Source organism: Bacillus rossius, chromosome 18 (genome assembly GCF_032445375.1).
Source record: "Bacillus rossius redtenbacheri isolate Brsri chromosome 18, Brsri_v3, whole genome shotgun sequence".
Taxonomy (NCBI): Eukaryota; Metazoa; Arthropoda; class Insecta; order Phasmatodea; family Bacillidae; genus Bacillus; species Bacillus rossius.
Genome location: NC_086345.1, coordinates 24971961 through 24999615, shown reverse-complemented (window position 1 = coordinate 24999615; position 27655 = coordinate 24971961). Strand labels below are relative to the sequence as shown.

General features: G+C 37.2%; 1 protein-coding gene across 2 annotated transcripts; it reads right to left on the bottom strand.

Moving 5' to 3' along the window:
- Positions 1 to 137: 137 nt before the first annotated feature.
- LOC134541047 (polyglutamylase complex subunit TTLL1) lies at positions 138 to 27634 on the bottom strand. Of its 2 annotated transcripts, none has more exons than XM_063384186.1 (9): positions 14435 to 14502; positions 9760 to 9894; positions 7726 to 7791; positions 6564 to 6742; positions 5032 to 5218; positions 4338 to 4539; positions 3534 to 3764; positions 2205 to 2314; positions 138 to 1465 (listed from the first exon to the last, which is right to left on the bottom strand). In XM_063384186.1, exons 1-9 carry the CDS (start codon positions 14494 to 14496, stop codon positions 1318 to 1320), a joined length of 1320 nt encoding a protein of 439 aa, XP_063240256.1. In that variant the 5' UTR covers positions 14497 to 14502; the 3' UTR covers positions 138 to 1317. The 2 variants fall into 2 exon arrangements, with proteins under 2 accessions (XP_063240256.1, XP_063240257.1); XM_063384187.1 differs by lacking the exon at positions 14435 to 14502 and adding an exon at positions 27533 to 27634 and having other exon boundaries at positions 1273 to 1465.
- Positions 27635 to 27655: the final 21 nt, after the last annotated feature.

Here is a 27655-nt window from a genome sequence, read left to right as displayed (position 1 = left end):
AAAACTCGAACATAGAAAAATTATCACAACTTTTATACTCTATTAATTTTCTATTTGTTGCATTCACAGATTTGTCAGATAAAATTATAACGAAACCGAAAATATTAAACATTTCGCAATCAGGAGCCAACTACAAATACCATTTTTTTTTGTTTTTTACTTACAGACATTTTCACAAACTCTTGTATATTGGTCTACATGTGTGCAGTGAGCAGAAAACTTTGACATACACAGAAAGTTTTCTGTGAAACATAGTTTTGACCCCATTTCACAGTCACCATTTCGCAAACGCAAGAGGAGCCCCCCCCCCCCCCCCCCCCCCCAGCATGGTGATGAGCTTATTAATTCTATTTACATTTCTAGGGAATGTAAATACCACACATTCATAAACATGACACAAATAGCAAGAAACATCTACATAAATTTACTAGAAAAACATGGATTGTTAGCACTTATTTAGGAAAATATTTTGACGGGCGGACAAAGTCAGGGTTGCAAAATAGCTTGTCTGGCTATGTGGCGTTGACGGACGAAAGAATGACCAAACGGACAGATGACGGACAGAGACAACGGAATCCAGCCTTTATTGATGTGTAGATCTCTGTGGGAGTAACTTCGGGATTGGAAAGGAAATGCGTAACCACGGTGCTGCCATATGTGGCGAAAGGCACGTACCACTACTGTTTCTGTGCGATGTGTTCAAGTCTGTGGGATCGAAAACATTTCCGTCGAATTTTGTGCGCAGACAACCTAATGTTCCTGTCATCGTTCTTTTCTTTTTTTAAATCTTGACACCAACCTTACACATATCTGTGCATGGTTTCGGATGACTTCACGATGACGCAGTATTTCCCAAATTTCGACTTGATGTAAGCTTTTGGACATACGCCATTGCTAAGCACATGTATGTCTGTAGAAGAAAACTACAAAAAAAAAAAAAAGACAAAAACACTAATTAAGCAAAAAAAAATTTCTGTTGTCAACAGGATATAAACACCACATAATATTCTATAACAGGAATATGGTCAGCAAACAAAGAAAAAATAAAGAAAAATGGACTCAGAGAACGAAAAAACCCCACAAATGATGTCAGAACAAAACATATTGAACCCAACAAAAAATTCAGCACAATTGTTGAAACGAGACAAAAAACACGACAAAACTTTTTTGATTAATTTGTGTTTTTGTCTTTTGGTTTTTTTTTTGTAGTTTTCTTCTACAGACATACATGTGCTTAGCAATGATGTATGTCCAAAAGCTTACACCAAGTGTACTCCCATTGCACAAAAATTTCCCAAAATTCCGGCCGTTGACGCGTCACTTCCAGCGGTAGGTCGGGCCCCTGCCCTCCGCGTGGCCGGAAGCTGACGTCCCCCCGTGCGAGTCCTGATAGGCCAGCTCTTCGTCCAATAGCAGCTCGAAGTTCCCGAGGGCGTCAGCGGGCGGTATCTTGTTCCACCGCACGCTGGAAATAAAAAAAAATTGGTTGTCTGTAAAGTCGGTTTTACGAACGATAGTTTAACGTGACATCATGACAAAACATTGATGAAATGATTGCATACTTTTATGAATAAAATTGAATCATTTTTATTTTAATAATAAAAGAATGACTACTTGAAATTATACTAGTAATCAGATATTTAAAATGCAAGAATAATTAACCTTTATTGCCGAAATTGTTGTTGTAATAAGCAATGAAAACCACATTAACTTTTCACTTAACTTTATAAACAGTCGATGAAACAGTTCACGTGTAGATGACTTGTAATTAATTTTAAAAACTGGCATTTAGCTATAAAGTTTAAATATAATTATGAACAAGTTTTCATATAAATGAACTGTAATCAAATATCTATCATCAATTATATGAATCACCATAATTGTTTAGTCAATTGTAACATAACCTATTATTACTGCACTCGCCGACAGCGTAACGGAACACAGCGTAGCAGAACAATGAGCATAACGGGACACAGCTTAAAGGAACAATGAGCGTAATGGGACACAGCGTAATGGAACAATATGTGTAATGGGACACAGCGTAATGGAACAATGAGCGTAATGGGACACAGCGTAATGGAACAATGTGCATAACTGGACACTTTTTCGTGCGTGCAGCCGGCGTTCATCGATTTATTAGACATTGTCACGTCAAAATAAAAACTAGCAACGGGTCACGAACCCTGAACATTTCTTGAACCTACTCTGGCACGCCGTCCGGAGGCAGCACGACAGACAGTATATTGTCAATGAGCTTGTACTTGAGGATGCGGTCGTTCACAGTGGTCGACGTCAGCGAAGGAGAGGCATTCACCTGAAAACAATTCCAAACAGGCAAACAACGCTTGAAGAGTTGAAACAACTTTAAGGCTTTGGCGATATTCGACCACTCAGGCTGCTCTTAAAAAATTTGAACATTTCTCCCCCCCCCCCCCCCTTTTGCTGTCTGGACCACAGTGGTAAGAAGTAAAGGAGTTGGTGTGTGCCATCTTGTCCACATGGTGACGCAGAAAAACAGGAACTTTTGGCAAACATTTAAAAAAAGAATACACGCAACACAAAATTTTTTTAATAGTAATTGAACCACATAAATTGTATTTTAAGGGGAAAAAATACAAATTATCAATTTGATTTATCTGATTGTGACTTTTATTTCTCCCAGTGCTCCCTCAAGAGTCCGATCCACACGTCTCAACCAAGGAGGCTGGATGGAGTGAAACAAAGAATTGAAGACGACATTCGTGGCATTCCAGCTTAGACTTATGCAGCGTTCAATGGGGGACCTGGACAACAGATTAGAAGAATGTATACTTAGACAAGGACACAGTCTACAGGACGCAATTGTCAGGAATTGATCATTTGGATTGTTGTTTCTCAAAAGGCAAGTTGTAATGGTTCAATTACTGTAAATAAATTTTGTGTTTTTCCATGTATTCTATCTTTATTTGTTTGGCAAAAGTTCCCGATTTTCTGTGTCAGTATGTACTTGAAGTCCAAATGACAGAGACCCCTCATCCCTCACCCAACCACTGTACCTTTTCCAATCTGCGTTGAAAATAAGCTTTGTTTAGAATGAAGTTCAATGTTAATTTCTTGCGAATGTGTTGGTATTTTTTTTTTTTAGCAGTAGCATTAACTACACGAAGACATATTTGCGATTCTTCCTAGCGAGTTCTTTGCAAGCCATTAAACAAACATCATCACCATCGACGCGAGCGAGAGTAGGCATACATACCTCGAAAAACCAGGGTTTGGGGCGGTCGTCGATGATGCTGTAGTAGTCATAACACTTATAGGCTATTATGGCTTTCACGGCCTTGGCCAAGAGCTACGACAAGTTCATCACCATAGATGAGAGTGAGAGAAGGCATACTTACCTCGAGAACCAGGGCTTGAGGCAGTCGTCGATGATGCTGTAGTAGCAGCAGCACTCAAAGCAAGAGCACTTGTTGGCCAATATGGCTATCACAGACTTGGCCAAGAGCTACGACAAGTTCATCACCATCGATGAGAGCTAGAGAAGGCATACTTACCTCGACGAGCCAGGGCTTGAGGCGGTCGTCAATGATGATGTCGTAGCCGTAGCACTCGAAGCAGTGTCGGTCGTTGGCCATGACGGGCGCCACGGCCTTGAGCGAGTGCACGATGAGCCACGAGATGCTGGCGAACAGCTTCTCTGTGACCTCCTTGCCGCGGGTGCTCTCCAGGAACAGCCTCAGGTTCTGCATGCTCAGCTTGCCGCCGTGCATGCAGTTGTACTCGCCCTGCGAGCGAGAACCACGTCATACACCAAGAGCCATCGGGATGGATACAAATGGGGTGGTTAGAAGGGCATCAGGTGGGGTGCGGTTGAAATTTTAAGATTTTTTAATGCTATAACCTACCCTCATAGTAGGACTAAAACTAAATATATTGCTAATATAGTTCAGTGGATACCTTACAATGTATGCAATACATGAAAGTCATGTTTACAGTTATGGCCACATTCATAAAATTTGGGATGTTAAAAGTTGTTAATAAAGTAATGGGGATGGGGCCAATATATATATATATTTTATTCCCCAGGGCCATAGTTTCTCAACAGCCCTTTTAACAGAAAATGACACCCGACCATGTATTCTAAAATCACTCTGCCTTCAAATCATATAAACATTTGCTTTTACTCTCCTTGAGCAATTGGATCATCGTTGGTAAAAGTTAATCTCTTTTTGGTGTGCATGGAAAGTCAAGGATGACCTTCTGCAAGCTTGCCAGAAGGTGAAATTGGACCAAAGTGCCACACCACCCAGCAGGAGAAGAAGGACTGCAAAGCGATCCGGGACGGCGCGTCCACTCACCCCGTGCTTCTGGACGGACACGTTGGTTAGGTGGACATACATGTTGTCTAGCTCCTGGATGCTCGTGTCGTACTTGACGGTGCAGAAGCGGCAGAAGCCCAACTTGAACAGGTAGGCCTTCAGGGGCCTGAACGACGTCACCAGCACGTACATCCGCAGGTCGAACTTCTTGCCGCCTATCAGCAGCGGGTTGTCGATGTACCTGGGAACCGGCGGTAGTTTTATTTTTCACCCCTCATCCACACGACTTCTTTAAAATAACGCCAAGCTTGACCAATATAAGAAAACTGTGTTTTCAACTACATTTCTTGACGGGAATCATACGTAGTTTCCGCACCCACTACTAGAATTTGCTTCCAGAGCATCTGCGTGAACTATCTCATTTAGTTCGGGGAGCAAAATTTTTACATTATTTGATAGAAGACTCAGATAAAGCGATAAATACCCTCAAAAAATTACTTAACTTCAGCTTTGGACCTGATTTGCGACACGAAAATTCACCAAACAATAAATACTCTAATGTTTCCCTTTGTCTCTTTGAACTCTGGGTCGTGCCATCCACTACAGATGGCAGCACCATGGTCAAACATTTCCGTTCCACGCGACTTCCACTCCATTCACGAGATTACTCCCACCAAATTCCATATGCAGAGCGGTAAGGTGTTTGCACAATCAAAAAATATATTGGCTCTACCTTGATATGACGTACGACTCTTTGACGAGGGTGGGGTTGAAGGGCGTCTTGCTCTCCCGGGACCACCTCTTGAGCTTGGACAGCTTGTTGATGAGGAAGATACCTGCGCCTTGCGACTTGCCGCACGGCTTCATGATCCACGTGCTCTGCGGGTTCTTGCGGTACTCCTCCACGAACATGTTGTAATCTGCGGAACATCCCAGGGACATAACCCAAACACTCATAAGATAGGTTAGTAGAGTGAGCATGGATATACAGTGATTTTAGGGAGAGATAGGAACCAAAATACAACCTAGGATTTAAACAGTTTTAATGCTGTAACCTTCTTTTTATAGTTTAATATTGGAAATATTGTCTTCGTTAAGGTAGAGATCACACACTAAGAGATTAAGGGCGCAGTCACAAAGAATGCCTAACTACTTCAGGTGAACAGGTTTAAGCGAACATGTTTACAAATTCGAAAGTATTCGGCTACATGGCATGGTGTAAAGTCTGTTCAACTTCAAAACCGAACGTCTACTGTTATCGAACGAATGTGTTGTGGATCCTATTTATTTGAAAAAGTGAACCTCTGTTACAGAATTACCACCCGCATTGAAATTAAAACAGTAAAATATACACCTGTTGATCTTTTTTGTTGCAGTCGGTACAATATTACACAAACTTGTGCCAGGGACATTCTCCATCTTGCATTTTTCGCAAAGGATTGTTTATACTCTCAACACTCAACAGCCAATCAGAGGTTTATGTAGAAGAGATTTCGTTCCGAACTACATTGCCCACCTGTTTAGGTTTAATGATATATGGCTTCGAACAAAACATGTTCAGACTGTATGTAACCACATGCTAAAGTTGAACATGTTTACCTGGTTTAGTTCAAAGTCTGGGTTCGGTTATGTTTTGTATTGTCCCAGCACTTCCAAGTTATTTGTAAATTGTTCCCTGAATAGCTTTCCAGTATTTACTGTGTGCATTAATAAGCATAATAAAACAAAATAATGTACAATTATAGACTATTAAATTTGTTTTCCAAGGTTTAATTTTGACGTGATAACGTCTTATAAATCGATGAACGCCGGCTGCATGCACGAAAAAGCATGACTCATTGTCACGTTACGCCTGAGCCGAGTGTGCAAGAACCGGCCAAACACCGTGCGAGAAAATCTTCTATAATATCAAACAGGTTAAGGTGGGCTTTTTAAAAGCAGCAATTTAAAAAAAATTTGATTTATTTGTCCAATTTCGTCATTTCAAATTAACAATTTGTTGTCATTGATTTGATTTCAATTTATTTATATAACTGATTGTTCGTGATTATATTTAAACAAATTATTTAAATTAAATTTTCAAATCTGTAAATAATATTTGATAATTAAAAAGTATGCCATTTTTTTATCAATGTTTTCTTATGGCGTTATCACGTAATATTATCGTCCGTAAACCGACTTTACAGACAACCCCCTTTTTTCCCCTTCTGTACAGGTCTACAATGATGACGACTCCCCCCATGAAAGACCGCCAAGATGGCTGACCGGCGGGCAGCACGAACGTGACGGGCACAAAGTCCAAGAAGAGGTAGCGGCCGCCGCTGCCGCCCCGGTCCGCCAGGGGGTCCTTCTCCCGCTCCAGCTCCTTGCGGTAGCGCTTGATGTTCTTCACCAGCAGGTCCTTTCGCGACAGCTCGTAGTGGTTCGGGAAGTGGTTGATCATCCTGCAAGAGGGACGAAAACATCAGGATCATGAGTAGGGGGAACAAAGGCATTCTGGGACAAACGAAATTAGGTACCTCCCCTCCTCATCCCATATCATCTCTCCTGCAGAAGGGACGAAAACATCAGGATCATGAGTAGGGGGAACAAAGGCGTTCTGCGACACACGAAAATAGTTTCCTCCCCTCCTCATCCAATATCATCTCTCCTGCAGAAGGGACGAAAACATCAGGATCATGAGTAGGGGAGCAAAGGCGTTCTGCGACACACGAAATTAGGTACCTCCCCTCCTCATCCCATATCATCTCTCCTGCAGAAGGGACGAAAACATCAGGATCATGAGTAGGGGGAGAAAATGCATTCTGGGACACACGAAAATAGTTTCCTCCCCTACCATTCCCCTAATTATCCCTCCTCTACCCTCTCGCCTTTCCCCTGCCAACAATTATGAAAAAATATGAGAATTGGGTAAAAAGGTGACGGAACATGGTTGGTGGAGGAGGCGGAGTCGTCGGTGGAGAGGAGACAGAAGGGGAAGTGGAGGGTGATAAGGGGTAGAGGTGGAGTGGGAAGTAGGGGGGATGGGGGACCTAATTTGCATAACCTTCGTGTGTCTCAGAATGTTTATCGCTCAGACTGTCTGCTCAGTCAGACAACACTGCGACACAGTGTGCCGCAAACTGTATTTTCATCACAGCTGTTTGTACTAGTTATGTTTTTCGGTGACGTTATAACACTCCAACTTTATTTGACACAGCATATTGGGAGAAGTAGGTAACTGCTCCCTGATGATGGTGACTGCAATGTCGACTGAAACGTCGGTGAGTTATTCGCCAAGGACGCGGCTACAACCTAGAAGCTAAGCTACTATCACACCATGGCCGTGAAAGCCTGCGAGCATTATATTGGGAGTTGCTGGAAGCGAAAATTTGACAGTGTGAAAGGGCCTTTAGAGAGATCACAGATGTTGAATTATCTTACTCACTGGTTGTCGTTCATGCGATAGCCACTGTCGACACTGAAGAGACTTCTGCAACTCTGAGTGCCAGCCCTGGAAGAACAAAGTACAGACGATAGTCTAAAAAATTTTGTTTGGGAAACAGTTCATTTCGGATATATTACTGTTATGTTCGTGCATTGGCCATGTATGCATTTATTACCACATGCACACTCAATTTCATACTATGTGAAGAACCTTTTTGTTCCATGCGACTTCTGATCCATTCAAGAAATCACTCAAAACTAAATGCTGTGTATGGAGAGCTGAGATTTTACACATAAAAAAAACATGTGAAGTCAAAATTATTAATATGCTACTGGCCACTTCGATGGTAAAGCAGCGTGGTTGAACACTTACCAGTAAAAATTCTAGTCGTCAAAATTATTAATATTCTACTGGCAACCTATGGTAAAGCAGCGATATTGAACACTTACCAGTAAAAATTCCAGTTGTCAAAATTATTAATATTCTACTGGCAACCTATGGTAAAGCAGCATTGTTGAACACTTACCAGTAAAAATTCCAGTCATCAAAATTATTAATATTTTCTGGCTACCTATGGTAAAGCAGCATTGTTGAACACTTACCAGTAAAAAATTCAGTCGTCAAAATTATTACTGGCCTCTTCGATGGTAAAGTAGCATTGTTGGATACTTACAAGTAAAAATTTCCATCATCAATATTATTAAAATGCTACCAGCCACTTCGATGGTAAAGCAGCGTTGTTGAAAACTTACCAGTAAAAATACTAATCTTTAAAAATTATTAATATGCTACTGGTGACTTCGATGGTAAAGCAGCATGATTGAAAACTTACAAGTAAAATTTCCAGTAGTCAAAATTAATAATATGCTACTGGCCACTCCAATGGTAAATCAACATGGCTGAACACTTACCAGTAAAAATTCCAGTCATCAAAATTATTAATATTCTACTGGCCACCTATGGTAAAGCAGCATTGTTGAACACTTACCAGTAAAAATTCCAGTTGTCAAAATTATTAATATGCTACTGGCAACTTCGATGGTAAAGCAGTGTTGTTGAAAACTTACCAGTAAAAATTCCAGTCAAAATTATTAATATTTTCTGGCTACCTATGGTAAAGCAGCGTTGTTTAACACTTACCAGTAAAAATACCAGTCTTTAAAAATTATTAATATGCTACTGGCAGGGGAGCAACAACTAATTTTCCAATAGGGGGGCAATATACCTTTTTATAAAGAATCATCGATCCCCCCTATTGAAACGGAGGGTCCAGGGGTCCTTCCCCTGGAAAATTTGTATTTCAAGGTGGAATATGGTGCTATTTAAGCAGTTTTATTATCTAAAAATGATTACACAGCACTTTCTTTGCTCCCGTTTGCCCCCACTTCAAGGTTTCAGAGGGGGCAAAAGACCCTTGCCCCCCCCCCCCTGTTGTTGCGCCCCTGGCTACTGGCCACTTCAATGGTAAAGCAACGTGGCTGAACACTTACCAGTAAAAATTCCAGTCGTCAAAATTATTAATATTCTACTGGCCACCTATGGTAAAGCAGCGATGTTGAACACTTACCAATAAAAATTCCAGTTGTCAAAATTATTAATATTCTACTGGCCACCTACGGTAAAGCAGCATTGTTGAACACTTACCAGTAAAAATTCCAGTCATCAAAATTATTAATATTCTACTGCCCACCTATGGCAAAGCAGCGTTGTTGAAAACCTACCAGTAAAAATTCCAGTCGTCAAAATTATTATTATACTACTGGCCACTTCGATGGTAAAGCATCGTTGTTGAACACTTGCCAGTAAAAATACCAGTATTTAAAAATTATTAATATGCCACTGGCGACTTCGATGGTAAAGCTGCGTGGTTGAAAATTTACCAGTAAAATTTCCAGTTGTCAATATTATTAATATTCTACTGGCCACCTATGGTTAAGCAGCGTTGTTGAACACTTACCAGTAAAAATTCCAGTCATCAAAATTATTAATATTTTACTGGCCACCTATGGTAAAGCAGCGTTGTTGAACACTTACCAGTAAAAATTCCAGTCGTCATCCGGACCCACTTGGGCCCAGTTCCTCTTCTCGAAGTTGCTGATCAGAACTGATTTGTCGAGATCGGAGCAGAAGGTCATTCTTGTTCGATCGGCGGGAGATGTCTGCTGGACCCTACACAGAGGGAAAAAATCGGTTGTCTGTAAAGTCGGTTTACGGACGATAGTTTAACGCGAGAACGTCATAACAAAACATTGACGAAATGATTGCATACTTTTATGAATAGAATTGAATCATTTTTATTGAATTATCACTATTTTGTATGGATACAAAGAAGGACTGAAATGAAATCTACAATTTAATAGATAAAATACTTTTATTTTCACTCATTAATTCAAATATGTTTATGACTTTAACGAATAGATTATTTTAACTATAACTTTTATACATGTTTGCTATTTAACTTCTTCCAATCTGTGTTACTCTGTTTAGGATAGGACGATGATAGGAAAAGTAGGAAACGAAGTGTTTCAAGTTTAATGTGCCTCGAAAAAGTCATATCGATGGTTGTTCCAATCGAGTGGAAGAGAGATAGATGCGGTGCAAGCGTACAATGAGCGTAACGGGACACAGCGTAACGGAACAAAGTGTGTTACGGGACACTTTTTCGTGCGTGCATTCGGCGTTCATCGATTTATTAGACGTTGTCACGTCAAAAACGGGTGAATTATACTTACTTGGAGTGATAAAATAAACTTATTTTAATTTAGCATGCAAATAATTAACAGCAATAAATACTCAGTATTAAATATGAATATAAACATGTGTAAAATATTAATCGAGATAATTTTTAAATTAGTAATATAAATTAATAAATATGCTTGATTTTTTGTTACATTAAATTATTTTAATTACTTATTAAGTGATAGTTTAATATGTTATAGTTCATAATGCAAATACATTATATGCAAATATAATTGAAAAAAAAGTAAAATTTTTATCTTTAAAGCACCGTAAAATTTTTAACGGAGATTTAAAATGCATAAACAACGAAACAACCGTAGCAATTTGGATTTTTGACCTGAAACGTGAATTTGAATTTTTTTTTTTAACTCCCCCCGCACCCCCCTCTCCATAAGAATAGCTTATTTTCGTAAAATCCTTTCTTAGCGGTTGTATAAGTAGCAAAAATAATGTACATGCCAAATTACAAGTCTGTAGGTCTGCTCCGTACAGTTCTTGATGAGTCACCCCCGTTGTCTTCTTTGGGGATTAAAATTAAAAAAAAAAATAATGAAACACGTGTTACTTTATTTCTTTTACAAAGTGTCATCATCGTGACTTTAAACAAATATGTTCCTTCACACAAAATTTACAACCCCTTTTTAACCCTTTATGGAGGGATTTAATAATTAGTGGACCCCTAGGGTACTCAAGGAATATTTCCTCCAAAATTTCAAATCTTTAGGTCCAACGGTTTAGTATGTTCGTTGTCTGTCAGTCATCAGTGATAGAGTTTCATTAAGTAGATGTTTTTTTTAATTTACAACATACATCTCTTAAGTTGCACAGCACGGAGGGTAAATTGTAGAATTTGCAGAGTTTGGTTTTAAAGTAAAAAAAAAAAATAATAAGTTTGCAAACGGAAACTAGATTAAAAACTCTTTAAAATTTTGTTGTCCATCCCACCTTAATTGTAGAGGGCGTGTATGTGTGTGTGTGTGTGTGTGGGGGGGGGGGGGGGGGGCTTCAAAAGAGCTTTAACACAATCTAGCCCATTGACACTTTCGAATCAGGGGTCATAGGCCCCCCCCCCTTTTTTTTTATCTCCTTTACATTTACCTGGGACGAGTTCGAATTACAAGCGAAATTTTCGTTCTTGAATAGCGAGTATGGTCTCCAAATGTTCAGGGCTACATCTTAAATACAATATATATTGTTTAAAATTTAAAAAAAAAAAAAAATGTTTATTCAGCTCATACTTTAAAGACGTATACACAAGTCTTGGGAATCACTGCAGACTAATAAGTAGTATAGAAGTTTCCAGCTTATCTTGTCTCGAAAGGGCAGCCCATGTTTATCGGTCGAATTCAGACCCATTCTATATACACATGTAGAGCTTCTTAGAACTCGGCGCCACGCTCAAAACAGGTGTCTGGTTAATCAATGGTGGTTATTAAATAAAAATTAATAAAAATACTAATATTAAATGTGTTTTTAGAATTTTAGGAATGTTTCCAATAGTTTTGAAAGCTCTCCATTCCGCGTCAAACTATTCGACACCATTGCTGCAATAATCCATATATGTTACTCTAATTTGTGTTAGGCATTTCTTAAAAACACTACTATTGGCAACAAATTAAAATAAAATCAAAAGTGGTTTAATCGCGTTCCTGGGGGAGGGGGGGGGGGGGGGTGGGATTTTGCGTGACCCACGCGGCAAAATGTTTTCAATCGGGTAATATTGACACTTCATGCTATAAGAAAATTGAGCTTTGCTAGATTTGCAAGATATGATTACATAGTTAGTTACAAGCGAAGTAATAAAAGCGTGTTAGTAATAATCTCTATAAATGCTTAGTTTGATTTCTAATCCCATTACCTGTCTAACTATAACACAATAAAATGGCCATCTATTATGCAGACTAGTTATTAGTATAATTTCACAGTATGAATGTTATTTTGAAATTTGGTCATTTTTCCAAAGAAATCATAAATATTATTATTATTAATTTTAAGTGGTTAGTATTATACAATTTTGAAATCTTGCTAAAATAACCATCTTTTTAAAATAATTTGCCAAGTTAGCATAGTACTTTTTTTTTACAGTATGAATTGTCAAATTTAACCAGATAAAAAATATTTGCCGTATAAGCCACCCAAAAATTTATTTTTCTCTCCAAAAGTGTGCTAAACATGTTCAGTTTTATTTTTAATTGTCAATCGTTGGGTTATTCTAAATTGAGCAACAAAAATTAGAGTACTAAAACACGGAAATTTGAGCCACAGCATCTAATAATGTGGCGTAATATGGGGATTATATATATATATTTTTAGGGAAAAATTATCTTTAAATATAAAACTTTTTTTTTTTGTTTTTGTTTTTTGATTCTCAAAATCAAATTGGCCTATTAAGAGTTCTCGGCTTGACTTTTAGTTTTGGGACACACACACGCGCGCAGATAGCTAGCTATAAGTAGGTATATACACACACATACATACACGTATATACATATACACACACACGGGCGAAAATATTTAGGATTCCAAGTGGGGAGGGGGATTCCGCGTGTGATAACGTTTATCACTCCCATTTCACAGTTACTATTAGGGGCATTTTGATTCCGGGGGGGATGGGGGTAACCGGGCCCCCCTGCCCTTCTTCACCCCCCCCCCCCGTGAGCTACGTCCTATGTATATTCGTATATATAAATAGAAGCACACGCATATATACATATATAATCTCTTGCGGGGCTTTTTACACCCATGATATTACACGAAGACGGCAGGGGTCGGCAGCCAGTGGCTCGCGAGCCACAAGCGGCTCTTTTCATTGGACGTCACGGCTCTGCAACTCGCTGCAATGCCACAGCCCAAAAAAAAAATTGGTTGTCTGTAAAGTTGGTTTACGGACGATAGTTTAACGTGACAACGTCATAACAAAACATTGATGAAATTATTGCATACTTTTATGAAAAAAATTGAATCATTTTTATTATATTATCACTATTTTTATGGATACAAAGAAGGAGTGAAATTAAATCTACAATATAATTGATAAATTTACGTTTATTTGCACTCATTAATTCAAATATGTTTATTAAATTTAACGAAGAGATTATTTTAACTATAACTTTTATACATGTTTGCTATTTAACTTCTTCCAATCTGTGTTATTCTGTTAAGGATAGGACGATGATAGGAAAAGTAGGAAACGAATGGGAGTGTTTCAAGTTTAATGTGCCTCGAAAAAGTCAAATCGATGGTTGTTCCAATCGAGTGGAAGAGAGATAGATGCGGCGCAAGCGTACAATGAGCGTAGCGGGACACAGCGTAACGGTACAACGCACGTAACGGGACACCTTTTCGTGTGAGCAGCCGGCGTTCATCGATTTATTAGACGCTGTCACGTAAAAAAAAAACCTAAAAAAATGAAACGGTCCAATCACAACGCATGTTCTCGACCATAGCACCGCCCCGCCACCGCTCTAGCCCAATGTGCTTTTTTTTTTATTTAATAATGAATTAAACAAATAATTAATGTGTACTTGTTTTATCAGTAAAGCTCTACTTCTTATACTACTTTATTTTTTACATTTGCATGTTATTTTCTTTCTGAGTAGCCCTTATTTTCAATACTTTAAGGTTGAATTAGTGAATAAAATATTGTGCTTTTTATCTCCTTTTAATAGTCTTAAAATTCCGTTTAGATACAGAGAAAATACGTGTTGCGGCTCTCTGGAAAAAAATGGAAAATCTGTTCACTTGAAGTTTCGCTCATCTCACTCTAAAGCATGCTGACCCCTGCCCTCAGTAATATCTGTTGAAAATATTTGTGGCAGAGAAAAAATCGTTTGAAACCTAACCTAGCCGCATTATCCACCACTAAACATCCTCGCCGCTAACAACCGGCTTAGAGGCGACGACCAGTGCTGGAGAAGCAGAATGGAATGCCGAACAAGTGAATATCGCGTGAGTAGGTACATTTATTTACCTGCCGTAAGAATAAACGTTGACCGGGGCATATTTCTTACTTTCCGCTGTGCTGGACGCCATGTTTGCCGTGGTGACGGGTAAACAAGCTACCGCCCGCTTCTCTGGGAGATCAGGTCGATACCGGAAGAGCCTCGCCTCGGTTCGTTCTTGGACCTGGTTTTCGCATTGTTGCACGCAGATGTTTCAATTTGAGCGGTCTCGGTCAGTATCGGGTTTGAATATATATACTGTATAGAAGTCGTGAGTGGATAGGATTTACTCTACGTTTTTCAGAAGCATATGATGAGCAGCTTAGGAACTTCACCGCTGCAGTGCGCTGCCGTAACGCCCTGTATCGTCTTAGTTGTTAATTACACGTTAGAGTGCAGCCCTGTCGCCCGCTGTCATTCCCCGCACCCCCCATCTATCATTCACTGCAGCTCGAGGTCGTTCAACAGGAGGGGGAAGGGGTGTTTGAAGAGTTCGACACTTGTCCGCTAGGGACCACCACAAGTCGATGCCCTAGAGATGGTGGCGATTGCGGCGGTGAATTAACCAACTACCTCAAAACCGTATTAGAAATTTTAACCTGGGCTGGCGACTTCTATACAGTATATATATTCAAAGGTATCGGGCACAGGAATTTTTTTTCTGTCTATGTGGAAAATGGGGGGGGGGGGGGGGGGGGGTGAGGAGGAGAGGAACTGAAAAAAAAAATGTGAACGAGTCTTTCAGTACTCGTCAGTGATGCGTAACATCTATCTAACTTCGGTAACGAGCAAATTTATGTGTTCTCATGTTGTAAATACACGAAATTTAACGTATAATTATTAAAAATAATGCCAAATGTAATAGATGTTCCAAATTGTGTTTTTAACTACATTATATGAAGGAGAATCATACGTAGTTTCCGTACCCGCCGTTAGAATTCGCTGTCGGAGCAACCTACGTTGACTATCGAATAATTCAATTTTACAGACCAATATTTTAAACTAGGTAATAAAACGACTCCGGTAAAAGCGGGGAAAAAAAAGGCTCGAGAAAACATACTAAAGCACGGCTTTGGACCTGATTTTCGACAAGGAATTGTATTTAAACTGCACATCTAGTTAAAATTCTGGAGTTCCATATACCAGCCTGGGTAGCATGGTGAGAAAACGCACTGGCGTTTGTTGCAACTGATAGCTTAGAGCACCTCCAGTGGACTCTGTTGATAGGCGGACGCAGTGAGCGGCGATACCGCTCTGGTAAAAGCCTGGTTGTTGCACTTCAGTCCGATCACGGGTTCTTTAGGTTTTTTTTTAAGGGTTCAGATATGTGATAGACTTGGATAAGTGCCTTGCAGTACTTCTCAGGATGGTGTTTTCCTATGAGTCAAGAACATGTTACCTGTATCGGTCAATGGGGATGGTCGGCGATGATGCTGGGATGGGTTGCCTCGGCCCTTCTACCTGTCTCCCCCACCCACTAACCCGCTACCAGCGCCACATTCTCCTCTCCCGTCCGGCTGCTAGAGCGAGTTTATAAACCACACAAACAACGAATTCATTTTCTTAATTTTATGTAGTTGCAGCTGGAGCCATCCACCACCAGGGGTGCCTGTGTCCCAGGTTATCAAAATCCCAACACCTCCGAGTCACGCTGAAATGGCATATCCATTTCCCTATGTCACTGGAAGGCCACCCGTAAACCGATTCTACCGATACAGGGATGGAGTTGCTGGTCCTACAAGGTATAATTTGTCATGCAATAAACTGTCATTGGATAATGGAATGATATTTTGCAGCCATCACTGAGGTGGAAGACCCCGAGAAAACACCTTATCTCACCCATCATGTTCACGACTCGGGTACAAACACTTACCCTAACAGTGTAATACCCGGTTGCTAGCCAAGAACAGGCGCTCGGGAAATATGTTTGATTTTGCGGAGTAATACTCACGCACATCTGGCTTGAAGCAGTCTTTATTGTAGCACTGTAACACCGAGAAGTACTACTACAGCCATACAAATGTAGGTTAACTGCGAAACAAGGCACAACTGGTCCAAACATACATGATGTAAGCTATCACACATGATGGCTGGTACCATATTATGTTGGTGCCTGTGATGCATACCAATGTGGCGAGGAGAAAGAAACTGAAGGAAGGGTATTTAGACCCCAACTACAAAAATGGCTAGGGCACAAAAGGGAAAGTTCTAAATATAAATCTAGTAATTGGAAAAAAGTAAATCAGTTGCTGCAAACTATGTGACGGACCTTCGCAGCCTGAATTACACTGGTCATTACTAAGAGGCAGTTTAGTGACAAAAGATGTCAACAAGACACATGATTTAAAAGATAACCAACATTGGAATGTTCTTGTTAAACAGAACACATTACAAAAATGCATGCAATTCCATTTAATTTCTAATAATTACTATGACTTTAAGTCTAATTATTTCTCAACACAAACTTGGATACTGGTAGTGTCCAATTCAGTGGTAGGTGTGCTCCCATGTCGCGTCACTCTATTGGCAGAGCTGGGATATGGGCATCAACTGTCCCAGGCCAGTGCAGCATCATTATTAATAATAGTGTTTTGTATGTGGAGTTAGGAATTTCCAGGAGATGGCATGATTTGACGTAGATGAATTCACTTTTTAACCTCGCCTTCACCAGTACAATGACGTAGTCCGTGAAAAGAGGGGGGGGGGGGTTTGGTCTGTGTGGTTCGGAATGTCCCTTATAGCAGTAGCGTAGCCAGGATTTGGGTATGGGGGGGGGGGGTTAAGAAGTATGGTCCCCCCCTATTAAAGCGGGTGGTCCGGGGGTCCTCCCCCGGAAAAATTTGGATTTTAAGGTGTAAAATAGTGCTATTTGAGCAGTTTTCGGTACTTAACTTTAAATATTGTAATGGTAAAAATATTATTTTTTTAATAAAAAAATTGTTTGAGTGATGAATTAAGAAATTAAAGATATTTTAATCAATCCAAGTGCCTTGTCCACGTCCCACTCAAAATCATATATCATGCTCGAAGCTCGACAATACAAAAAAAAAAAAGGAATAAAAATGATTGTGTTTTGGTAGAACTGGCCTATTCCTGGAAACAATTAGCTTTAGCTTGAAGAGTTACCCAGTCACCACCTGCTTATAATTACTGCGCTGGTTAAATACAATAGGTGTAAGATATTTGAAAACTTGGGACCCATCATGGCATCACAACCTTATAGCTTCTGCTCGCGACAGGGGTAGGGGAAGGGAAGGAGAATCTGTAGGGCAGGCTTACTCTTCCCCTCCAGTGCAGTGGCCGGTGATAGCAGTAAGACACCCAGGCTTTTAGCTAAACTGCTTTCAGATAAGAAAAAAAAAATGGCTAAGGGGGGGGGGGGGTTAGAAACCCCCCGCCCTGCCTTATAGGATTCAAAAGAAAAAATCACATGCGAAGACAGAGTAAGAAAATTAAGGCAATTTAGATTCATAATTTTGCAGAGAGTTTGTTTTGGAATTATTGTAACCCTTGGGCCGGTATTCCAGGAGAGAAAAATAATGGTTTAGGTGTTGAATATGCTGTACTTGTACCCTAAACATATTCCTAGTGCACGATATTACATGGCCTGTCCTTTATTTTTAGACAACGAGTTTGGTGTCCTATCAGTCGCCGTTATGTTGCCCGAATTCCACGCATGCGCAGAGCTCGCTTTTTCTTTGAATTTTTTTTATTTATAATTTTTGATTATTTATAAATATTTGCACATGACTTCAATACACACGAGCTAAAAATATATTCTAGCCTGATTGTTTAAAAACTTATGAAATAGTTTGTCTGCTTGATAAAAAAAAATTAATGAAAATAATTTGTATCTTTGATATTAAGGAAATTAAAATGTTTTAATTTTTTATCGGTATGGTTGTGTAGGATAAAACTTGAACTGCATATGCTTGCTTTTTATTATTATGTGTTATTATTATTTATAAAATTTTTGCTTAATGTTTTTTTTCTGTTGTGGTGCCCATATTGCGGTAGAGTTGGAGGCAATATATAAATTGTTTCAAATTACCTGATTTGCGTTTATTGAAATATGTTGGTGAATATATCAGTTCTAATCTTATGTAACGGTAAAATTTGTGTTTTTTTTCTTAATTAATAAACTCATCTTAATATCTTTCTAGTGGTTTGAAACAAGTAAGGTTTGCGTTGGTTTTTGGTTGAGAGAGAAGATTTCTGTGCGTGTTACATTTGACTGATCCGTCTGACGCCGGCTTGTATATTTCGACTGACGATAACACGATATGAGCACAAATCAATTGGTGAGTTTTAGTGTAGAGTGAAATTATTACTAATTGAAGCGTTTACTTTAGTAAATTATCTTAGTAACATGTCGAGTTTTCTTTGTTTTTCTTTTGTTTGTTGACCATATTCCTGTTGTGGAGTATTGTGTGGTGTTTATATCCTGACAACAGCAATTTTTTGCTTAATTTGTGTTTTTGTCATTTGTGCTTTTTTGTAGTTTTCTTCTACAGACATACATGTGCTTAGCAATGGCGTATGTCCAAAACCTTACATCAAGTCATGCACTCCCATAGCACAAATCTTTCCAAGATAACATCTCTAGCCAGAACTTCGTTAGAAACACAATTTATTTGCCTCTCTACTTGCGTTATCTCGAATGCTCGTAGCTTTCAAAGTATTTTATGCATTAATTGTAATCACAACTCATAGAATTAATTATCTAGGAAATTAAAAATTAAATAATTGAAATTGGAAAATGCATATATTACTTGCTGATGTTTCTTTCAATCATTCTGGAAAGTGGCACTGTATTATTTGAAGTAGTTCAACATTATAATTCTTAGGTTAGTTGTAATGAAAATACTGTAAATTTCTGTGAATAATATGATATGTTAGGTTATCTACATTATAAATATTATAAAAAAACTTGTAAATGACTGGTAAGGTTAGGTCAGCTATATTAATTACACATTATATACCTTTTATTAATATAGCAGACCTAAGCCAACACACATTATTTACAAAATTCTGCAAACCAAGCAAAAATATAAACTCGGGAAAACCTAATAATGAAATCAGATATTCTCAAATAGGTTTCAAATCATGTCACACTATATAAGTTTATTTTTAGTCTGAGTTATCTCAAAATTTTTAAAATTAAATTCTCTATTTAGAAATTAAATCATGTATCGCAGTGCTTTTAACTTATTATATTTTAAAATTATAAAAATGTTTTTTAAATGGATAAATTTAAATTACAAAATTACCTAGTTGTGTAATGAAATAAAGTTTACAGAAATTTTTCTATGTTATAGAAACAATTACATTTTTACGCATAAATTGTTTTTGCATACAACATCCAAATAACAATATTTTAGTTAATTTCACCTCTAATAATTGTGTGACGTGCACCAATCAAATCCACTCTGGTGGCACACAGTTACAATGAAAGACATTTTGCTATTGTTTCGAGGTTATTATTGTTGTTGTGTCATAAATATTTTGACGTGATAACGTCTTATAAATCGATGAACGCCGGCTGCACGCACGAAAAATTGTCACGTTCTGCCAGAGCCGAAGGTGCAAGAACCGGCCAACCACCGTGCAAGAAAATCTTCTATAATATCAAAAGGTTAAGGCGGGCTTTTTAACTAATTGTTCGTGATTGTATTTAAAAAATTTATTTAAATTCAATTTGCAAAAACTGTAAATAATATTTGAAAATTAAAAAGTATGCAATTTTTCATCAATTTTTTTCTTATGACGTTATCACGTAAAATTATCGTCCGTAAACCAACTTTACAGACAACCCCCAATTTAAGAGATAATTGCTTGGTGTGATATAATTGCTGTAAAGTCATGCAATACACTTAATGACTATGTGTTTAGTGGTATAGTGTTATATTTACTAATAATAATGAGAAAATTAAAAAAAAAAGTCAATATGTCATAAATGTAATATACCCTGCAGTTGCATTTAACGTATTCTGTTAAAAACATGGAAAAATATGTTCAGGTGTTTTTTTTTTTTTTTTTTTTTTTAATTTTATGACGAGTATCAGTTGAAAAGTGCGAGAACATAAACAAGACAGATAATATTTACACTTGTTTTGCGTGTACGTATTTAATTACAATTGCTCTTCGACTCATAAAATTTAACACAACGGACGGATGGCATCCAATCAGCACATTATTCATTGCAGAACACAAACACGTTGGGACTGTCTAGGTGACAGCAGTCACAGGTGTCATTCTGGAAACGTGTATCTATGCGTAGACTAAAAAAGATCTACTGTATGCAGTTATTAAATAAAATTAGAATCAATTGCTGTAACAGAATGTCTACATTATGGAAAATCAGGGAAAAATTTGAAAAAGTTATGATTATACAGCGAAAGTCAGGAAATTTAGGTACTTGAAATCTAGAGGGGAAAAAAATCACGTATATTTGCCAGTATGATAATTTTTTAATTAAAATGTCATCCCCAGTACCTAGACTGAAAAATAATTTTTTATTTTCAGATGTGGTTTTAGTGCATAGTTGTTCACGCTATAAAATAGCGTATGCAAGGTTCTAGGTTTGAAATAAAAAAAAAGTGAAAAGATAACTAGCGCTAGCGACATGGGGATAGCGGATGCTGAATTTTCTCTTTCATTTTAGAAAATTGCAAAATAAGTAAATTATTTTAAAATCAGTTGGTCAGGAAAAAAAAAATCAGGGAAAAATTATTGCAGATTTGTGGGGACATTCTGGGTACAAAAAATAATTTAATTGTTAAGCCTAGAGGTCTGTGCTTCATTAGGTACCAGGTATGCAGAACATAAATTTTTCATTCTTTCAAATTGATTTGGTTTTGTATCTTATTTATAACGAGGTCATTAGGTGAGACACTTAATGTCATATAACTCAACACTGTAATTGAAATGAAACTGTGAAAGGTAACGACTGTGGTAACAGGGTGTTTATACAAATGTGTATTAAAATTTTTTTTATCTTTTTCCTGACTGAATTTTTCTATTATTTTAAAGCAATATTCCTATTTTGAAATTTTCTGTATAAAATGAAGAAAATCCAACCACCACTATCCCCATAGCTACCCTAGTTTTCTCTCCACTTTATTTATTTCAAACAGAACCTTACATGTACCACTGTATAAAGTAAATAACTATACTTGATGGCAGATTGGAGCATGGCATTTTCCTCTCCAATAACTAGGCCTATCACTTCTGGAATTGCTATGACTTTTCCATGTTTGTAAGCAAATTCCCTGATCTTCCCTGAGCAATTACAGCCTCCTTGATTTTTCCCTGACTTCCCAGAATGTGAGCACCCTGGGTATGGCACCATCGCAGCATTCGCGTGAACTGATTTCAGACAAACTGTGGCGAAACGACAATCAAGATAGCTGGATGAAGGATTTGAACCCACGTCTTTTGAAACGGGAGACTAATGTTTTTGTCTGCCACCTCGCTAGGTAGCACTGCGGTTACACGGGATTTCAGCGTTTGAAAGCAGACTGGCATCTACGGTGTGCAAGTTTTTTTTTACCTGGAGTCCGCATTTTAAAAGGTCAGGGAAGTGATAATTTATCAGGGAAAGTCTAGTAATTTACTTGCATAATATTCTTACAGCACAACTTTTCCATGAAGTAAAAATAAAATTTTTGAAAAAAAGCTTTTTTTAAAAACTAGAGAGCGAGTCTTTAAGTAATCACCAGAGATGTGTAACATCTAACCTCAGTAATAAGGAAAGTCATGTGTTCTCATGTTTCAAATACACTTACGATACCAAACTCTGGCAAAAAAAAATGTAATGTAGAATTCTTCAAAAACATATGACGAGCGTGACAGATACACAAAAATGTGGTTTTCAACTACATTTCTTGACGCGAATTGCATGCAGTTTTCGCACCTGCTGCTAGGAATTTTCTGCCAGAGCAGCTAAGTTGACTATTGAATCATTTGATTTGCAGAATGTAATGGCTCCAATAAGAGTGAAAAAGACTTGTAAAAATACTAAACCCTGACTTTGGACTAATTTTCAAAATTTTATTTAAATACTGCCCATCTTGTTAAAATTCACTATACTACACAGTTTCCGTTTGGCTTTGTGAACTTTGGTTCCCACCATCTGCCACAGATGGCAGCACTGTGGTCACATATTTCCGTTCCATGCTAATTCCGTTCCATTCGCAAAAATAATGAGAGCTAAGAAGTTACACATCAATATAAGTTGTTACCTTTAAACTCTTATATGCCGAAGTATGGAATCAAGCCTATGAACAAGACTTTATATTAAACAAAATTATTAATTATAGTTAAAAATAAGTTTTTTTAATATCACAGAATTTTTATTTTCACAGGGTGGGGGAGTAAAAGTAGAAACTTCTGGGCAGATGGGTGCCACATATGTTGTGCACAGTTTTGTGTTTTCCGTTTTTTTTTTGCAAGGAAAAGGAAGAAATCTCATTTTAAGGAAAAATTTCCAACATCAATGCAAAAAATAAAATTAACTGTATCTACAGTGTCCCCTATATTGATTATATTCACGACCATGTCCTTTGGTTTCACAAATGCGAATGGTCGCGCGATGATAAAAGTTCTCACGTTCTACGCACACCATTAAACAAAGAACTGTATCAAGGTCAAAAATTCATCATTCGTCACAACCAATTTGGGCTCTGGCCAATGAAAGTTGAGAACTCAGCTACACAATAGGACAAGGCTACTCCGACTTGTTTTCAAAAATAAAGCCCTCTTATTTTTTAGTGCGAGAGATATGCTCATAGCGCGACCAATGACGGGTTAATCTCTTTATTACAGGAGTTCTGGGTGTCCACAAATCTTTTTAATTTCTCAAATTATAGTCTGGAGAAATCACACAAAATTAATCACAATATATTAATGGTGTAAATACTTATGATGCTCATTAATTACAGCTCCAATCAAAGTATATGGCCAATTTTACCATGATATAAATTTGAATCTTACTGAAACCCAGTTGTACAGATGGCCTGAATTTCATAATGGCTGGACAAGTCAAAATTCTGACACTGATAAAAATTTAAATACCACAAATGCAGTAAGTTCTCTTATATCACAGGGTTATTTCCCATTTTATTGCAAAGTAGTTTAAGGTTTTTGATGAGTGAAAAACACTTTAATAAATTTTAATACATTTTGACTTAAGTTTATATATTGAGTCAGTGTGGGACCAGGAGGACGCTCAAAACATTTTTATCCATCGTTAAATTCACATACTTCTGTACCTACTATTTATCTCGACAGAAGGCATAATCACCATTTAAGAAGTGTTTCTGTAAATGCAGCAGTTCCGAAATGTGTGCTACCGTAAAAAAAGCGGTGAAACATGGAGCTATTAGTCCATGGAGTGAATGTCTGGTCTGAAGTTGGAAGTCAACTGGATAGCAAATGGGTAGCAAAACAAATCATAGCTGGGGCCCTATTCTTGACGCTGCCTCTAAAGGAACGACCTCAATCCAACGGACAATTGCTAAATCTATTTTTTGAACACTCACTAGCAGAATTAGGCATCAGAACACCATCGTAAACGGTAAGAATATTTCCTCATCTGCTCTGAGAGCTTATTGTCCTCAGAACTTCAATTTGTTAAAAAATGGATGCTCAATAGTGGCTCCGATGTGCTTTGAAATTGTATGGATGGTCAGTTAACCTAGGTTAGTTACATTTGAAACACTGTAATATTATGTGAATATAACTTATTCACCTCCTTACATTGTAAAGTTTATTCAGATATGCAATGTGATAATGAAGGCTGTGCCATCACCGAGTTGGTTATATTTGTTTGAAATTTAAATGAATCTAAAAAGGGATAGGTGCAATTTACTGCATTTAAAAATTGGAAAAACAGCATCATTCAAACCTATAAAATTTGTGTGTTCGTAATTAATAGCTTGTAAATTAATTTAAACTTTAAGGTTATCACAATTCAGTGATTGGCAATGTTAGTTTCACTGAGCTGAAGTTATCTCTATCCGTCGGCTCTATCTATCCGCCTGGGACAGAGAGCTTGGAACAACAACAGCCTAAGTCATTACACGCAACTGTAACAATTTACAACTGAGTTTTTATATTTTTACAACAAAATGTGCAAACGTAAACGATAGAGCAATTACATGGCGACCTTCATACGTGTGTGTACTATCAATAAAAATTAAATTAAAATTGCGAACCAACAACCTGTACAATAGTTAACCCGCTTATTATTTTTTTAATTATTAGTCTATACCTGTAGGAATGTACCTATGTACCAGCTTTATCGGTACCAATGGCCCAAGTGGCCGAAAAAAAAAAATCATGTTTTTGAAATACTCTATGAAAACCACACATCGGAGGCCTTAAGAGGCACTGGTGTAACCTGTACGATGGTTCTCTCTAAATTTAATTTTTATTGATAGTACACACATGTATGAAGGTCTCCATGTAACTGCTCTATCGTTATGTTTGCACATTAGGTTGTAAAAATAAAAACTCGGTTGGAAATTGCCGTAGTTGCGTGGAGTGACTTAGGCTGTAGTGCCAATCTCTCTGTCCCAGGCGGCCGGATAGAGCCGGCGGATAGAGATAACTTCAGCTCAGTTCAGTTTCTTAAATTTTCCTTTGCTGTCCCGTTACTTAAAATTGTACATGATTATTACGGTAATTTTCGCTGTATTACATCGTGAGTGTATAACCCAATTCTTTTTTTACACTAAATAAAATAGAAACAGCAGTTCAAAAAAAGTAAACATTAGATTTCATAGATGTAGTACTTTGTACAGAGTAGTTACACATATGAAACGCGCTGTTCCGAAACTGAAGTATTTCCACGATCAAAGTTTGTTATAGATGTATTTTTTTAACTAAACTTTTTTTTTGTAGAAACTATGCTTGTATGTTTTGAAAAAGAAAGAAAATGTTTTTAAATAATTTTATAATGCATTAAGTGAACATGGATTTCTAGATCGTTCCTGATGCATTAATTCCACACTTGGAGTGGGAAAAAAATTTTAGTAAAACATCACAGTGTGTATCTACTTTTGCTTTATTATTTGTGAGAGAGATATTACTCAATTAACGTAGATGTTTTTAATTGTTACACGGATATGTGCCACTTTGCTTTACTTGAGTGGGAGTGGAGACACCCATTATGTGTCATGTGTTTGTAGGCACCATAGAGTTGTGCATGAAATAGTTGGGCTGAGCATCTCTTCCAATGATCTACCCCGAATGTAATATAATTATCAGCTGCCTCAACACAGCGTACTACATTTGACTGTTTTGGTTTTTTGCAACGCTTGCGCTTTTAGAGTTAATAGAAGTTTTGGTGCGTCGATTCGAGAATGATGAAATTGCCCTGTGATGCGGTAAAGTTTAAAATATCAATCTTCTCGTAAATATTCTTTCAATGTTGTTAGAGCGAAATTACAATCGGTGTTTAGTTTTGAAGTTTCGTAGATGATTTCTCTAGCTTTCTAATTTGAGCAAGATTTCTGTAAGGAAGAAGAGCCGTTAATTGTCACGTATATTGTCCCATATACTGATGATTGCTACTATACAGTTTTATCCCGTACTTAAATGCAATTAATTTTTATGTTTAATGGTAGTTTTAAAGAATGCTTTGGAAGCGGGAAATTAAGGAAATTGCGGTAGCAACTGAGCTACTTTGTCAGTTATTGTTAGATATATGCATATGTTCCGTCTTTAGCCACTGTTTAGATGCGTTATTACTATTCGGGAGCTGATAAAAGATATTGCTGAAAGAGAATAAGTTTGTTAAATTGTTATTAGTTCCGGATGCATTAATCATTCGTTTTGCACAATCGTCAAAAAAAAATTTTTTTAAAGTAATTTGAAGTTTTACTATCTTGCTGTACAAGTTTTATAATAAATACAACACTTCAGTTCGGAAACAATTAAGGTTTCCAAGATTATTTAATCTAACGTCTAATGGTTTTCAATAATAAAAATATTTTTTAGCTACTATTATAGCTAATTGCAATTGGTAATATTTATTTTAATTGCCACTCATAATATATAAGTTTTCACTACTAAGTGTAAAACTAACATGGCAAATTCATTTTGGTACATTTAAATTTTATGGTAATACTGAATGAGTGGAATTTTCTGTAAATTATACGTAAAAAAATTTAACAGGTACCATAATGGATTTTTTCTAATGATTGTGTAAAATTATATTGCAATATTTCAAATACAGCAAAAATTTTGATTGTTGTCCATTTAACAATTAGGTTTGGCATATCACTTTCTAATTACTGTAAAATAGTTGGTAAATATTTACTTGGGCGGTATTTCCGAAAAAAAATTTTAAAAATCCGAAAATACCTTTATTTTATGCTCTTCAACTTCCTCTTTTCATTAAAAGTGGCGGAGGTAAGAAATTCCAAATACGTTAGGAGATATAGAATTTTTAAATTTCATCATTAGAGTTGAGCGGTATTTGCAAAAAAAAAATGTTAAAAATCCGAAAATACCTTTATGATATGCTCTTCAACTTCCTCTTTTCATTAAAAGCGGCGGAGATAAGAAATTCCAAATACTTTAGGAGATATTGAATTTTTTAATTTTGCAATACACGACCTGTGGAACCATTCGAGCGGCGCCATTTTTGTTATTTTGCCGTGTGTTCGTGAGACGTGAATACGTGAATCGTGAATGCGTAATTAATAAAATGGTTGATTAGGTCAGGTCAGTTACATTATTAATACTTTCAAACTAAGCCGACATTAAAAATTATTTTGTGAATTAATTTTAATGGCTGTTTAGTTTTAAAATATTTATAATATAACTGACCTGACCAAACAAACCCGGACAAAGGGTGAACAGTAAACTAAAATGGTCGATTAGGTCAGGTCAGTTACATTATAAATACTTTCAAACTAAGGTGATATTAAAAATAATGTGAATTAATTTAACTTATTCCTTAATTTTAAATTATTTATAATGTAACTGACCTTACCTAACAAACCCGTAACAAAGGATGTACAGTAACAACTGAGGTAAATTTTTTTGTTACTAATTACTTGCGCAACAATATCAAAATAACAAATAAGACTTTAAAATTAGAAACGTTAAAAACTCACCTAAGTTGGAGGCGGTAATTAAACACCGTTTTAAACAATAATTGAACTAAATAATCACGTATTAGTTAATTTGAATTCTGGCCTATCACGAACAATCACGTGACATCATTATCCAATTAAAAA